The sequence below is a fragment of the Dendropsophus ebraccatus genome, chromosome 6, assembly GCF_027789765.1.
Source record: "Dendropsophus ebraccatus isolate aDenEbr1 chromosome 6, aDenEbr1.pat, whole genome shotgun sequence".
Lineage (NCBI taxonomy): Eukaryota > Metazoa > Chordata > Amphibia > Anura > Hylidae > Dendropsophus > Dendropsophus ebraccatus.
In genome coordinates, this window is record NC_091459.1 from 30,710,051 (window position 1) to 30,726,557 (window position 16,507).

Consider the following 16,507-nt stretch of genomic DNA (forward strand, 5'->3'; position numbering starts at 1 on the left):
GTAGTGTATCCCTCCCCTCCTGTAGTGTATCACCTCCCCTGCTGTAGTGTATCCCCTCCCCTCCTGTAGTGTATCCCCTCCCTCCTGTAGTGTATCCCTCCCCTCCTGTAGTGTATCCCTCCCCTCCTGTAGTGTATCACCTCCCCTGCTGTAGTGTATCCCCTCCCTCCTGTAGTGTATCCCCTCTCTCCTGTAGTGTATCCCCTCCCCTGCTGTAGTGTATCCCCTCCCCTCCTGTAGTGTATTCCCTCCCCTCCTGTAGTGTATCCCCTCTCCTCCTGTAGTGTATCCCCTCCCCTCCTGTAATGTATCACCTCCCCTCCTGTAGTGTATCCCCTCTCCTCCTGTAGTGTATTCCCTCCCCTCCTGTAGTGTATCCCCTCCCCTCCTGTAGTGTATCCCCTCCCCTCCTGTAGTGTATCCCCTCCCTCCTGTAGTGTATCCCCTCCCCTCCTGTAGTGTATCACCTCCCCTGCTGTAGTGTATTCCCTCCCCTCCTGTAATGTATCACCTCCCCTCCTGTAGTGTATCCCCTCTCCTCCTGTAGTGTATCCCCTCCCCTGCTGTAGTGTATCCCCTCCCCTCCTGTAATGTATCACCTCCCCTCCTGTAGTGTATCCCCTCCCCTCCTGTAGTGTATCCCCTCTCCTCCTGTAATGTATCACCTCCCCTCCTGTAGTGTATCCCCTCTCCTCCTGTAGTGTATCCCCTCCCCTCCTGTAGTGTATCCCCTCCCTCCTGTAGTGTATCCCCTCCTGTAGTGTATCCCCTCCTGTAGTGTATTCCCTCCCCTCCTGTAGTGTATCCCCTCTCCTCCTGTAGTGTATCCCCTCCCCTCCTGTAATGTATCACCTCCCCTCCTGTAGTGTATCCCCTCCCCTCCTGTAGTGTATCCCCTCCTGTAGTGTATCCCCTCCCCTCCTGTAGTGTATCCCCTCTCCTCCTGTAGTGTATCCCCTCCCTCCTGTAGTGTATCCCCTCCCTCCTGTAGTGTATCGCCTCCCCTCCTGTAGTGTATCCCCTCCCCTCCTGTAGTGTATCCCCTCCCTCCTGTAGTGTATCCCCTCCCTCCTGTAGTGTATCCCCTCTCCTCCTGTAATGTATCACCTCCCCTCCTGTAGTGTATCCCCTCTCCTCCTGTAGTGTATCCCCTCCCCTCCTGTAGTGTATCCCCTCCCTCCTGTAGTGTATCCCCTCCTGTAGTGTATCCCCTCCTGTAGTGTATTCCCTCCCCTCCTGTAGTGTATCCCCTCTCCTCCTGTAGTGTATCCCCTCCCCTCCTGTAATGTATCACCTCCCCTCCTGTAGTGTATCCCCTCCCCTCCTGTAGTGTATCCCCTCCCCTCCTGTAGTGTATCCCCTCCCCTCCTGTAGTGTATCCCCTCCTGTAGTGTATCCCCTCCCCTCCTGTAGTGTATCCCCTCCCCTCCTGTAGTGTATCCCCTCCCTCCTGTAGTGTATCCCCTCCCTCCTGTAGTGTATCGCCTCCCCTCCTGTAGTGTATCCCCTCCCCTCCTGTAGTGTATCCCCTCCCTCCTGTAGTGTATCCCCTCCCTCCTGTAATGTATCACCTCCCCTCCTGTAGTGTATCCCCTCCCCCCCTCCTGTAGTGTATCCCCTCCCTCCTGTAGTGTATCCCCTCCCTCCTGTAGTGTATCCCCTCCCTCCTGTAGTGTATCACCTCCCCTCCTGTAGTGTATCCCCTCCCTCCTGTAGTGTACCCCTCCCTCCTGTAGTGTATCCCCTCCCCTGCTGTAGTGTATTCCCATCCCTCCTGTAGTGTATCCCCTCCCTCCTGTAGTGTATTCCCCTCCCTCCTGTAGTGTATCCCCTCCCTCCTGTAGTGTATCCCTCCCCTCCTGTAGTGTATCCCCTCCCTCCTGTAGTGTATCACCTCCCCTGCTGTAGTGATGACAATGTCCCCATATAAAATACAGACGCGGCAAGGACTTGTTCATGGTGAGAACTTCCAGCAGGGGGCGCAGTACAAAGAGAACACTGCAAACACAGTACAGCAGGGACAAGTATAGTAAAAGCAGCTTTCATAGTGAAGCGTAATGTTAGATCCCGTCCATATTGTGTATGAGATGTCATTACTGACTGGTATAAGAGGACACTGTTATAAGAGAACGTCCATACACCATAGTGTTTTTCCCTTCCAGTACCGGCATGAAGCGCTAATCGCGGAGTCATTGGCTAAGGTCTCTTGGCCTCTCCCGGCTGCCGTAGCATGACGTGTATGTGAGCCGCAGGCCGTCCTCAGTGTGTGTACACACCACAGACATGTCTGCTGACTGGGAAGAGATCCGGCGGCTTGCGGCCGACTTCCAGCGAGCCCAGCTCAGCGATACCTTACAGCGGTAAGTGTCCGTGTGCACGGGGGTCAGTGCCGGCGGCTGCCCGGAGGGGGCGCTGCTGCGTGTACAGAGCAGCTGTATAGGAGATTAATACACTCCATAGGCTGCAATACACCATATAGGGGTGTCACACTCAGGCCCTGCTGTTACCAAACTACAATTCCCATCATGCCTGGAGGACAGCCAAAGCTAAAGCTGTATTGTCCAGGCATGATGGGAATTGTAGTTTTATAACAGCTGAAGGTCCTGAGCTATATAATAGACTGATCCCCAGGCGGGTGCTCAGTACTGGGGTCACACCTGCTGTATTGGTGCGGACTGGCTTACAGGGACCTCAGTACACAGACACCTTCACTGACAACGCGCTTGAAGACCGGCACACAACTTTGGCTTAGAGCGTCACTTTCAAATCAATAGTACGGGCGATTTTAAGAAACTTTGTAATTGGGTTTATTAGCCGACAGTCAGTTCTGATCTCTGAATACTGGCTTTCACACAGCTCCCACTGTGTAATCCTTTGTTCTCTGCTGCCGACTAATCTCCCCCCTCCCCTCTCTGTAGATTACACAGGGCCCGACTGATGTAAAAGAGTCGAGATTTCCTGATAATGAGCAGGGAGGGGAGGGGGGACCTGGGGAAAGTCTTTTCAAGTCTTTTCCGAAGTCCCACGCTGTATGGTATTTAGCTCTAAGTAGTCACGGTGGGCTGAACTAGTCACGGTCCTGGGCGTAGCTAGGCAGGGTCCTGGGCAGTTTCGAGCGCTGTGATCACTTCCAGAGGGGCGTGATTCAAAGACCTGCGCTCCGCTGACGTCACCTCCGGCTTGCATTCCACATCCTGGGGCCTGCGTTCCATGTCGGCGACGCTGCGACGTCTTTAGCACGCAGCGCATGCGCAGTGCGTCAGCATCTTCTCCCACCGTACTGCGCCTGTGCGGCGTGCTGAAGATGTCGCAGCGTCGGTGACATCAGCAGAGTGCAGGTCTTTGAATCGCGCCCCTCAGGGCGCGATTACAGCGATCAAAACCACCCAGGACCCTGCCTAGCTACGCCCAGGACCGTGACTAGTTCAGCCCACCGTGACTACTTAGAGCTGGGTGGAGATTCACTGATGTGATAGTTCAAATACACTGGATAGAAGTGGAGATCCTGCAGCTCTATGAGTGTAGCAGAACCCTAGAATCAGCAGCAGCATGGATGACATTATAAAGCAGTAATGAGCAGTAAACATTGTGAATACAGTGAAATAAATACTCATTAGGAGCATCAGCAGCCTGTCCCTGTGTCTCCTTCCCCTCCGCTCTCCATTGGGATTTTAGTTCCTGTTGAAAAACGGCAATCAGCCGACATCATGCATGTTTTACAACATGAGCTATTACACAAATCGATTATAATAAGTATAATCGGCCAATAATCAATTTGTTTAATAGTGCTCTAACAGAAGAGGGTCAATATTAAAGGGTAGTGCGGCGTTTAAAAATTATTCACTAAATAACACACATTACAAAGTTATACAACTTTGTAATGTTTGTAATGTAAGTGAATGGCCCCCTTCCCCAGAAGTGTGGTGCAGAATACTCACCAGGGACCCATGTGTATCAGATACCGGCACGAGGTACATGGGGCAGTATGGCTTGATCGACTCATACACAAAATTCTGATGTGTTTTTTATTTAGCCTAGCGGCACTAGTATCAGCCATAGGTGTGAGGTGCAGCACTCTTTTTCTTCCCTGAACCTTATTTTGTTTCTCTCTTTTCTCCGTGTATTGCACTTCTCCTGGTGAGAACCACATGACCGCAATCAGCAGGAGACACCTGAGTGCACATGGTTTTAATCCCTCCTGTCTTTTCTCATTCTGTCTGCAGCAGCTATGGTGAGCGCAATACCTCATCCAGACTTGTGCTGTTTGGGGGCAACCTTCTCCGCCGGCGGTGGTGGCCGGGTTCTGGTGTGGTGTTTTTAAGTCTGGTCCTGTGGCATGGGGGTCGCAGGGCCGTACCATGGCCCCCGTTCCCTGACTGTGCGTGCCTGCTGGGTTGGTGGCCACTGACTGGCACGGTGTGGACTTAGTGTAGGGACCCATGTGTATCAGATACCTGCACGATGGTACATGGGGCAGTATGGCTTGATCAATTCATACACAAAATTCTGATGTGTTTTTTATTTAGCCTAGGGGCACCAGTATCAGCCATAGGTGTGAGGTGCAGCGCTCCGTTTCTTCCCTGAACCATACTCACCAGATTACTGTTGAGACCGGCCGCCATCTTGGGTCGACAAAGTCATCTTCGAGAGACCACTCCAGCCGGCCCCCCTCTGCTGCTCAGCCGTGATTGGCTAAGCATAACTGTGCTCAGCCAATCGCGGCAGAGGGGGGACAGTAATCTGGTCAACAGTAATCTGGTGAGTATTCTGCACCACACTTCAGGGGGTGGTGGGAAACACGGGGGAGGGGGGCATTCACTTACATAACACACATTACAAAGTTGTATAACTTTATAATGTGTGTTATTTAGTGAATAATTTTTAAACGCCACACTACCCCTTTAAACTAAGCTGTGTTACTAATGAAAAGCATTGGCAAAATTGCTTAGTTTTCCATTATCCGCTACAGCTGAGAATACCCCTTTAAAGGGAACCAATCAGCCCAATTGGACTGACATGGTTCCCTGGAGCGCTGTATAAAGCTCCTGCTCCCGTGTCTGTCATGAGCCAGGGGAATAAAAGTCATTTTACCCCGATATAAAGCTGCAGCTGCGGCCGTTACGTGCTGCGGCTGCTACAGGAGCTTTATATAGTGCTCCAGGGAACCATATCAGCCCAATTGGGCTGATTGGTTCCCTTTAATGTAGACAATCCGCATCATTTTTGAACGAAAATAGAAAGCAAGTTCTTTATATATTTTGTTTCTGTCGTTATTTTAGGCTGTCTGAGCGCAACTGCATTGAGATAGTTTCCAAGCTCATTGCCGAGAAGCAGTTGGATGTGGTGCACACGCTTGATGGAAAAGAATACATTACACCAGCCCAGATTTCCAAGGAGATCATAGATGAACTTCAGGTTCGAGGTGGTGAGTACGCTAATAGAACATTACTCAGGATTACCTCCTAATGCGACCAAATAATGAGAATATGCTGCTTTTCTATTTATTTTTTTCTAGGGCGAGTGAACGTAGTTGAACTTCAACAGGTAAGTTATAGACTACAGAGAGATACCTGTCTGCCTGTCCTGTCATGTAACAAATAGATGAAAGAATTAGGTAAGCCTTTATTTTATGTTTAAAGGGCTAGTCTGGAGGAAAAAAAATATTTAGGCTATGTTCACACTACGTAAAAGTACGGCCGTTGTTGCCATCGGCAACAACGGCCATACTTTGTGCAGTGTGGACATAGCCTTATCTTCTGTGGAATCCCGGCCGGAGCGTATACACAACGTATATGCTCCGTACGGGGCCGCAAATAATTGACATGTCAGTTTTCTGCAGCCGCAATTCAATGAATTGCGGCCGTAGGAAACCCTGTCAGTTCACACAATGAAGCGAGCGGCTCCGGCCGCTTGCTTTATTGTGTGCTGTGGGAGGTTCTGATGCAGAGCACGTGCTGATGCGTACTGCAGTACTGGCTGGGATGATCGTGCAGAGACTGGCCGTTCCATGACCCGGCCGGGGTCACGGAACAGCCGGTCTCTCATGTTGTGTAAACATAGCCTTAAAATGAACTGGTGTCAGAAAGTGACAGAAATTTTTAATTTACATCTATTAAAAAAAATCTCCAGTCTGACACAGGGCTCTCTGCTGCCGCCTCCTCTGTCCATGACAGGAACTGTCCAGAGCAGTAGCAAATCCCCATAGAAAACCTCTCCTCCTCTCCAGACTTGAAAGAATACCATTTCCTGCAGGACATACAGGAACTGATAAGTACTGGAAGACTGTTGATTTTTTTTTAAATGGAAGTAAATTACAAATCTCAGGCACTTTCTGACACCAGTTGATTTCAATTTTTTTTCGCTGGTGTTCCCCTTTAACCACTCTGTCCCAACCGCAAAAGGCTGAATACAGAAATTTCTCGCCCTTCTTTGTCTCCAGTGGTTTAATCCTCCACAGGTAGCAAAAAATATACCCCCCCCCCCCCCCTCAGTAATGAACTGCACCTATTGACATTAGCCCTCTGTGTGCCTTGCAGCACTGATATCAAGCACTCCTCCTGTGCGGTGCTGCTCTGTATGCTGAATGGTGATTCTGTCCATAAGATGGTTGGGCATGGAGGAGCATGTGACCATGCCCCTACTTCACAGTCCTCCACTGTGCTTGCATATGCCTATGGAGGACACAGATGATCTCATGCTCCTCCAGAACTCTGAATATCCCTTCCCCTGCATTTGCTGTAGTTGTCATACAGGAACGTTTATTGACAATAGGCAGAGGAGCAGAAACAGTGACATCTAGTGGCCAGTATTAAAACTTTGAATTAAACACACAAGACAACAATCATAATAATAATATTTATTTGTCTTAGCGGCAACAGATTGGGGGCTGTCCGGCCTACCTCCAGTGATTGAGCACCAGACAGAAACCGTGGAAAGAACGGAGCCGTACAGGGGAACCGGCCCGCGGTTTGAAAAACGGACGGCGGCACCGGCTTCCCTGTGACGGCGCCATTCTATCCCTGTGTCAGTTTACAGAGGATGTACCTGGTGGTACATCCTCTTTAACAAGGGGAGAGAGAGCAGCATTTAAGGAGAAGGAGGCCTTGCGGCAAGTTTGAAAGTATTTGCAAAGCTATTTATCTTGATGACCCCCTACAAGTATAATTATATTAGTTGAGATGGGAATACCCTTTAATGTCCTGGATCAATTGCTATACATAGCAGTCAAAAAAAGATTTAATCACTCCAATGTCAGTATAAAAAGGGAGTTTATTCACCCATAAGCGGACAATGTGCAGTGTTTCAGCTCTAATAATACTCAATTCAGCTATTTAGTACAGACTTTGGAGTGCTCTAAGCTAGTTCTGCTAGATCCGCCCTCGTTTACTGGGCCTATTACACGGCCCGATAATCGTTTAGCAAGGGCTGCAGGGACATCGTTACCGATGTCCTTGCAGCCTTTGTTTAAACACCATACATTATGTAAGCATGTTGCAGGTCTTCTCCTGTGCTCCTTCTTCCTCCCGCTCCCGTGCGCAGCAGTAGCTTTGGTGCGGTCTGGCTGAGCTGACAGACCGCTCAGCCAATCACTGGCCAGGACCACCTTGGTCCTGGCCAGTGATTGGCTAAGCGGTCTGTCAGCTAAGAAAGGTCGCACCAAAGCTACTGACACGATCATCGGCTGATTGTTGTCTCTATTCCACGGAGCAATAATCGGCCAAATCTGGCCAATTATCGCTCTGCGAAATTAAACCCTAAATGTATGTGCTGAAGCTATTTGTTCATTTATTGTTTGTGTTGTTCTGGTAAAGTCATGAAGGATGACATAAACAGTCATTTTTGTTTGTATTGTGCAGAAGCTGGCCCTTTCTAACAGTAATACATAATTGCCAGGTCATGACATGCCATTACACCTATGCATTGCCCATTAAAGGGACGGTCTGGCTTATTAATAGCCTATGGGCAGATGTCATACAGTTATGTACCGTGTTTCATATTCATTGTCCTCTTCTTATCAGGTTATCAACGTTGACCTGACTCACATTGAAAGTCGAGCCAATGAGCTTGTGAGGATAGATAACAGTGTCCAGTTGGTGCTTGGACAGCTTGTGGATAAGTAAGTAAACACATTACTGCTACATAATGATGTGAGGGCAGGAGGTAAAACCATTAATGATGGCAGGCTTGTGTCTATTGTTTGTATGTGAGAAAACCTCAGAATATTTGTTAAACTAGCATTGACTCGTATGTATTTAACCTCACTATAAAGCAGTGTTCACAGGAGCCAAAACTACACCAAAAACAACCCGGAAGTGCTGTTTCCTATTGACTTTAGTAATGAATGTTGTAAAAAAATACAAAAATCAAAACCAACCCATGTCACATTGGTTCTGCTTAGAGCAGTGTTTCTCAACTCCAGTCATCAAGACCCACCAACAGGTCATGTTTTGAGGATATCTCCTACAAAGAACAGCTGTGATGATACCTGATGCACCGAGTATGAATAGATCACCTGTGAAATACTAAGGAGATCCTCAGAACATGACCTGTTGGTGGGTCTTGAGGACTGGAGTTTAGAAACACTGGCTTAGAGGCTTACATTGAAATTAGTGGGAGCTCGAAGAAAACCACATCAAATCACCACAAATTTTTCAGTTGATTTTTGCCTGTGTGAACATACCCTAAGGCCTCATTCACACGATCAGTGCCGCGATGAGCGGAAGAGGTTTGTGGCACGGATCCCCTAATGGCAGTGCACCCCCTCCCAGTCCCCCGACAGCAGAGATGACAGCAGCGCATAATGTGCGCTCCTGTCAATGCATCTGACAACTACTCACCTATTCCCCTGATGCTGGCCGGCGTTGGGAGAAGAAGGCACGGACAAGTTTTAGGGGACGTAGCTGCCTGAAGGTCCCCATACACTTTATATTGATGTCGACTGAACCTGCTGCTGGGGGCCTTTCAAGTCTCCACCGATAGATGATGTCGCTGCCTGACCCCTTTGTCCTCAGAAATATAAGCGGCTACTAGAGCAGTCTGGCTGCAGCTTACTCCTCTCCTGTTTCTTTTCCGTCTGACAGTTCTTAGAGGTGTATAGGTACCTTTAGGCTAGGTTTACACTAGGGCATTACGGCCAAATGTTCTGTGACCCCCCTCAGCTGACAGCTGGCCTTACAGGCATAATATGGACTCAAAAATGTCCCCGTATTACACCCTGTATTATCTCTTACCTCTGTGAGGCTGGATACACATATCTATTAAAATAAGATGTTATATGACTAGTCTTGTTCTCCATGCTGTTTATTGCCATGCTGTTTATTGTGACTATTGATATTTTATATGCATTTTTACCATCTGCTATTGTCTATATAATTTTACCATGGAACAAGGGAATGTCATCTGCTTTTAAAGTTATTCTGCTAGCCTTTATTTGATAATATAGCCTGGATTATTAGGATGTAAAGAAGAAAGTGACATAATCCAATCTCCATGGACCAGCAGGTGCATTATGTACAGTATATTTCACAATTCCTAGTACCGGAAGGTTTAGATCTAGACTTTAAAGCTTTACTGTAACTTTTGACATGTCATCAGAAATGTCAAAAGTTACAGATCACAGCGGGTCACTCTCCTGTGATACAGCCGGGGGATTGCATGTCTCTCCTCAGCTGTCAATTATATCTTACTCTTCCACTTCATTACAGTCTCCCCGGTTGTATCTCAGGATCACTGCTGAGAATTGGTGAGATCAGTAACTTTTCACATGCCTGATGACCTATCAAAAGGTTACTGCACCTGACAGTAATGCTTTAAGTCTGAATTTGTTTTTTATATCACTTGTTATGTATTGTGCCAAGATGATGTCTTGTACACTCTGCAAGCTCCTTCTCCTGCAGGTGACTGCTGAGGCCAGTGATGGCAGCAGTCCTATGCGGAGTGTAATAGATGTCATTGGCGTACTTCCGCTAGGAACTAGGGAGTTGCACTGCACTGGACTGGGTGCAATGAGAAAGGAGGGCACAGGGTACTTTACCTGTATATTCTGTGTTATGTTAAAGGTCTAGTAAAATATAATTATATAATGTTATGCCAGTATGTGTGTGTGTGTGTTAAAAAGTAAATATGGTTTCCCGTTTAGTATAGCGTAAACTGTTATGTTGTGAAGTGTAGACATATAGTACACTGTATGTATATTATTGGGTAGATATGAGTTAATTTAGGCTGGGTTCACACTACGTATATTTCAGTCAGTATTGTGGTCCTCATATTGCAACCAAAACCAGGAGTGGATTGAAAGCACAGAAAGGATCTGTCCACACAATGTTGTAATTGAGTGGATGGCCGCCATTTAATGGCAAATATTTGCTGTTATTTTAAAACAACGGCTGTTATATTGAAATAATGGCCGTTATTTACTGTTATATGGCGGCCATCCACTCAATTTCAACATTGTGTGGACAGAGCCTTTCTGTGTTTTTAATCCACTCTTGGTTTTGGTTGCAATATGAGGACCATGATACTGACTGAAATATACGTAGTGTGAACCCAGCCTTGCAGTAATAATGAAGCAAAGCGCTTTGTCACCTCTACAATCCGCTCATCAGCCGGCTGCCTTATAATTGACTGCCGCTCCGTGCCGCTCGTCTCAGGGTGCGGAGAAAAGCTGGATCCAGTCTTGGAAGACTAGGAGATGTATCCCAGGATTTTATCCAACTTTTTCAGGCACCCAGAGAGGAGCGGCACAGAGTGGCAGTCAGTTTTAAGGCAGCCGGCTCATTGCAAAGATGACAAAGCGCTTTGCTATTATTGTAAATTCACTCATCTCTACTGTGGAGGAAAATTATTTGCTCATCCACCAACTTCAACAAAAAGGACAATATAATAAAAAGAACTCCTATAAACCTGTAGGTAAGCATTTTTGAAATTACAGTCATTTAGCCAACTCGCCTCCTTCTCCCGATGCTGCTCCTTCTCTCCCATTGTTGGAGGAGGAAAGTTTGCTAAATGAATGTATTAGCAAAATGTAACTTTACGAGCTCTACAAGTATAACTATATTAGTTGAGAGGGGATATCCCTTTTACCCATACTGATGCATACTATCCCTGGAAGTAAGTTTTATAGGTTTGCATTTTTACTTTTACATAAGCCCAAAGGGCTATACGAAATGCCTCTGAGATTTGCATGACACATATCATATCATATTTCTTGTTTGTTTTAGCAACTATCTGGACCAGATAGCTGAAGAAGTAAATGATAAATTGCAGGAAGCCGGCCAAGTGACTATATCAGAACTGTGTAAAACATACGACCTTCCTGGAGACTTCCTGACAGAGGTGATAAAGGACTGCGCCACAGCCATATTTCATCAGCTCTCTATTTCTTATATTATTACTACTGCATTAGGGCATAAATCCCATACTTCTTACTGTTGACACTTGCTGGAATATAGTTTCTGGGTAAATATAAGTTAGTGCTTAACCTCTTCAGTGTTGGCCATCTTTTACATGTAAATGATCAGGTTCTACAGCTACCTAATCAGGGCCGTATTTACCACTAGGCACCCGTGGTCCGGTGCCTAGGGCAGCACCTTGCAGGGGGGCAGCACCAGGGAGCAGGGAGACAGAAAAGAATAATTTTTTTGTTTTTATTTTTTTAGTTTCCCTCCTCCCGTTCAGACTTGCCAGTAAATCTGGTGTCTTTTCCAGGGGGGGTGGGGGGTATGGTGGTATTGGTCAGGTCTGGTATCGCCAATAGGTGCGTGAAGATGGGGCGTCTTCAGGTTTAGTGCCTAGGGCAGCAGCAGCTGTTAATACAGCCCTGTACCTAATACATGGCCTGCTTCACACACTGATCTATAAATGTGGTTTAATAGGATGGGGCAGATCCATATCATTGGATCATACTCCTCAAGGGGGTTGCTTCAAAAAGATATTCTTTATTGTTAATGCTTACTTGTCATGAGGATTTTTCACCCAATTGGTCCTCCAGCCTCCAGAAGATTGGGTAACAGTGGATATGACCATGCTGGATCAGTACAGATTTAATAGGGCTTTTATGGAACTGACTCTGTGTGGTCGTATCCATCGTTGCCCAATCCTCAGGCGGGTGAAGAATCAAAATGATAGATACACATTAAGTCCAGCCCCAAACACTCTACATATTATGTATTAAAAAAATGCTCCTCTCACCAGATGGAAAGATAAGCATTTTCTGTACCAGTGCCCCTGCAGCACAATGTCACCAGTTACATCACAGCCTCTGGTCTTAAGTTTTTTCAGGCTTCCTGCATCGTCCATCTAAGTGGGTACTTCCCACCGGGACATGTCAGTGTCCTGCTGTAGTCACTGACTGGCTGAGCGGGCATTTGTCAGCTGGCATGGGACGTCATCAGACCAGGAGCTGCAGGGGCACAGGGACGGGTAAGGGCCATAATACACCCGATTGAGAGGATGAAGTGAGGGCTGACCTGTCGCTACCTTCTCATTCCCTACTTGCAGCCTGTGCAATTACATACACAGCAAGCAGAGGGGGTCGCTGCGGGAGAGGCTGAAGAGAGTGGCGGTCTGTGCTGCTGCTGCTCCTCTTTCACAGAGCGACATGCAGGAGACCATCGCTATTGTGATTGGGATTTTTCAACCTGTTGAAAGACCACGATCACGTCAGCTAGGCGCTATTACACAAAACGATTATTGGCCTGAATGTTTGGCATTCGGCAATGTACGTCCAATAATAGTTTTGGCCCTAAGTATGGCTTTATTATGTTCTCTATCATTTATTAAAGGTATTTCTTAATCCTTGCAGTCATTGGCGCTGAGACTTGGAAGCATTATACAAGGGAAGATTGATCAGAACAACAAGGGTGTCATCTATACTGAGGCATTTGTAGCCCGCCATAGGGCTCGCATCCGAGGACTTTTCACCGGAATTACAAGGTATCCACATGTACCCCCGTGTAACAGTTGAGGAGCTCTTAGGAGACTACATATAGGAATATGCGGCAGAACATTTTCTCCCCCATGTTTTTTTTTTTTCCTTTTTCGATAAATTTCAGTCTTTAGGTGTAGCAAGTTTAAATTGTGATTAGATGTAATCCCTCCGCCCATCCAAAGAGTGGTGGGTACTGATTAGAACCTGGTTAATGGTGATGTACCCCAAGCTTCAGTGCTAATATTTGATGAAGTCCTAGAGGGCATTTTTGACCCCTGCTGCATTCAAACTACATGTATTATTACTGAATGTAATTTACATGAAATTAAAAAAAAGATATTACATAGTAAAAAATGCATATTTTTTTGTATATCATCCATAAAATAAGTCAATGTGCTATTGATCAGTGTTATTCTTTTCTGTTTTTAGACCTACACCAGTAATCGGTTTGATCTCTCAGTATGGTTTTCCAGAGCATCTTCTGTACTGTAAGTGTTTCAGTCATACTGTATATTCATTTTATTTGTTAGGGCCTATTCACACCATTTGGTTATATATTAAAATCGTACATTTCCAGTAGATTCAGTGGCTTAGGCTGCCTCTAAAAACATTTACATCTGAGCGTTCAGTTACACCCCATAGAATGAGGAGGGCACAGGAGAGGAAGCAACTGCAACAGGGAAGGAATACCTTCATCCATCCCCTCCCTTGGTTAAACCTAATGGTCCCGTGTTTTGTTTCAACCACACCAACTATGTAACTAAGAAAAGGAGCCTTAGAAAGGGGAAGAGAGCAGTGGGTATACAGCGGGTACATGGCAGCTTTGTCAGCTCAGTAGTACTGCATCAATAGGAGTTAGGAGGCAGAGAGTCCTGTTAGAATCAGCGTTCAGTCTGTAATCTGAGGCCGGCATACGGGCCGTATCTCACAGGCTGCACACTGAGGTGTGATTTCAGCTTAAGGGTATGTTCACACTGAGTAATTCAAGTGGAATTCTGCGGCGGAAACATCCCGCCTTAGTGTGTCATAGCCTGTGCTCCTCCGCTGCCGCCGCTCCAAGGAGTGGCATGCTGGCAAGTATCATTATATCGTTTTATTTTTTATTTTTTGCAGAAATCAATAGTCCAGATGATTTGAAGAAACTTTGTAATTGTTTTTTTCAGGCAAATATGCCATTATCTGCATTCAAAAATCTTTCCCCAGCCCCCCCTCCCTCCTCTCTCTTATTCACTGCTCATTATCAGGAAATCTTGACTCTTCTACATTAGTCATGCCCTGTGTGACCTATGGAGAGGGGAGGGGGAGGAGGGAGATTAGTCGGCAGCAGAGAGCAGAGAACAAATTTTTACTCAGCGGGAGCTGTGTAAAAGTTAGTATTCAGAGGTCAGTGTAAAAGCCAGTATTCAGAGGTCAGAGGTCAGTGCTGATGTCAGAGGAGATAGTGATGTAGCTGTAAATTAACTCTTTGTTGTCCTGTTTTGGTACCTCATCTCCCTCAACCCCTCCCCTCTCCATAGAAAATCATGAAGACAGGGGGGAGAGCTTCAAACTTCTTTTTCATGATAAAAATGCATTTTTTCGGCTAATAAATTCAATTACAAAGTTTCTTAAAATCTCCCGTACTATTGATTTCTGCCAAAAAAAATTTAACGGCAGTGACACTTTAAGTCTGTGGAACGGATGGAGCTTCAAGTGTAAGCCGCTCAGCAGAATCCGCTTGTAGTCTCTCCGCAGAAATTCCGTAGTGTGCACGTATCCTTATGTTGAAATGGCGCGTTCCTTGCCGTATTGTACAAAACATTCCTTGCCCGGAATACCCCTTTAAGGCTTGCTCTCTATTATGTACATACATTTGTATGCAGTGTCTTCCAGGCTGCGCTGACAATTCAGAAGTGTCACTTAGATGTTCTTTAAAGAAATGCTTGCCTTTTGCAGCTCTGTTGGAGGAACTTGTTAACTGCGGACGTTTAAAGGGCACGGTGGTCGGTGGAAGACAGGATAAGGCTGTGTTTATTCCTGACATCTATGCCAGAACACAGAGCAATTGGATAGACGCCTTTTTCAAGCAAAACGGTTACCTAGGTAACATACTTCATTGTTCACGAAACAAGGGGCTCTTTGTAAATCTTGTTTTCAGCTACATGAAGGTGATTTGGAGAATGCGGCTTCTGGCACCAAAAATCTGACTTTTTACTTTGCGTCTATACCTGCAAGTCTAGTCTTTATTTTCTATATAATGCGGCATACTGCATTATGAGATTTTTAAATAGACGTCATTTACAAATCTGTATACCTTTCTGACATCAAGAAACGATATTCAGGGGGTAGTTCAACAAAACAAATTTTCTTTTAAACCAACTAGTGCCAGAGATATGTAATCTACTTCTATTAAAAATTCTCAAGCCTTCCAGTACTTACCAGCTGCTGTATGTCCTGCAAGAAATGGTGTATCCTTTCCTGTGTGACACAGTGCTCTCTGTTCACACCTCTGTCCCTGACAGGAACTGTCCAGAGCAGTAGCAAATCCCCATAGAAAACCACTTCCCTATAGAAATACCACTTCCTGCTGTACATACAGCAGCTGAGAAGTACTGGAATGCATGAGATTTTTTTATTTTTTTTTTTATAGTAAGTTCATTACAAATTTCTGGCACTAGTTGATTTGAAGGACAACCATACCATTTTTTTGTGTCAGATAACCCCTTTTGAATCCTAAAATGAGCCTGTGAGCAGCTTTTTAATGTACAAACGGGATGTGCTGCCGATAGCAACACATTTCAGTAGCCGAATGAACAGATTGTTCATGCGGCCCGGCCGCTTGATTCATTGTGCCTTCTAACTGCACTGCATACCAGTGGCGATCTCTCTGATCAGCACTCATTTGCGTCCATAGACAGTTGAAGATTGATGATTGTAAAAGTACCCTAAGGGTAGCTTCACACACACCAGATCCGCAGCAGATTTGATCTAAATAACTGAACACCGTATCTAATCTGCACCATCAAATCTGCTGCGGATCCAGTGTGTGTGAAGGCACCCTAAAGGTATTGTACAACAGTGCTTCTTACCCTGAATCCATAGATGCCACACATTGCAATCCAGTGCTCCAACACAGAGATATAAGCATGAGAAATAACATGAAAATTAGAGGGTAAAGTACGAACTGCAAAATACCAGCACCTTTATTTTATGTAGATTATTTCCATACATTAAGAGAAGTCCCAGGTAGAGGGGTGCAGGAACAAAGTATACTTACCAGTCCTCGTGCCTCCATAGAGCTGCTCCCAAGTCTTGTTGATGGCCTTCAGCTGTCATTTACCCCCGGCATCCAGGTACATTGTGTACCGGGCTCTTCAAGCTGCAGTGTCACGGCCAGGCTGATTCATTGCCCGCTTAGCCAGTCACTGATTGGCTGAGCAGGCAGTTGATCAGCCGGGTACGTGACATTGCAGCTGGAGGAGCTGCAAGAGGTCAGTGACTGTCAATGAGACCTGTAAGCGGAGCTACAGGGCATGAGGAAAGGTAAGTATACTTTATTTCCGCACCTTCCTGCCTTTTTTTAATTTCATGGGACTTTAA

At 46.1% G+C, this 16,507-nt stretch overlaps 1 protein-coding gene across 1 annotated transcript in view; it reads left to right on the forward strand.

The window, feature by feature from the left end:
• Positions 1 to 2,122: 2,122 nt before the first annotated feature.
• UFL1 (UFM1 specific ligase 1) overlaps positions 2,123 to 16,507 on the forward strand; it is a 33,366-nt gene continuing 18,981 nt past the window's right edge. The window contains exons 1-8 of the mRNA XM_069974756.1: positions 2,123 to 2,360; positions 5,280 to 5,425; positions 5,516 to 5,544; positions 8,019 to 8,116; positions 11,220 to 11,334; positions 12,803 to 12,933; positions 13,358 to 13,416; positions 14,864 to 15,010. Coding sequence (XP_069830857.1) covers positions 2,284 to 2,360; positions 5,280 to 5,425; positions 5,516 to 5,544; positions 8,019 to 8,116; positions 11,220 to 11,334; positions 12,803 to 12,933; positions 13,358 to 13,416; positions 14,864 to 15,010 — 802 coding nt within the window. The 5' untranslated portion in view covers positions 2,123 to 2,283. The remainder of the gene's footprint in view (positions 2,361 to 5,279; positions 5,426 to 5,515; positions 5,545 to 8,018; positions 8,117 to 11,219; positions 11,335 to 12,802; positions 12,934 to 13,357; positions 13,417 to 14,863; positions 15,011 to 16,507) is intronic.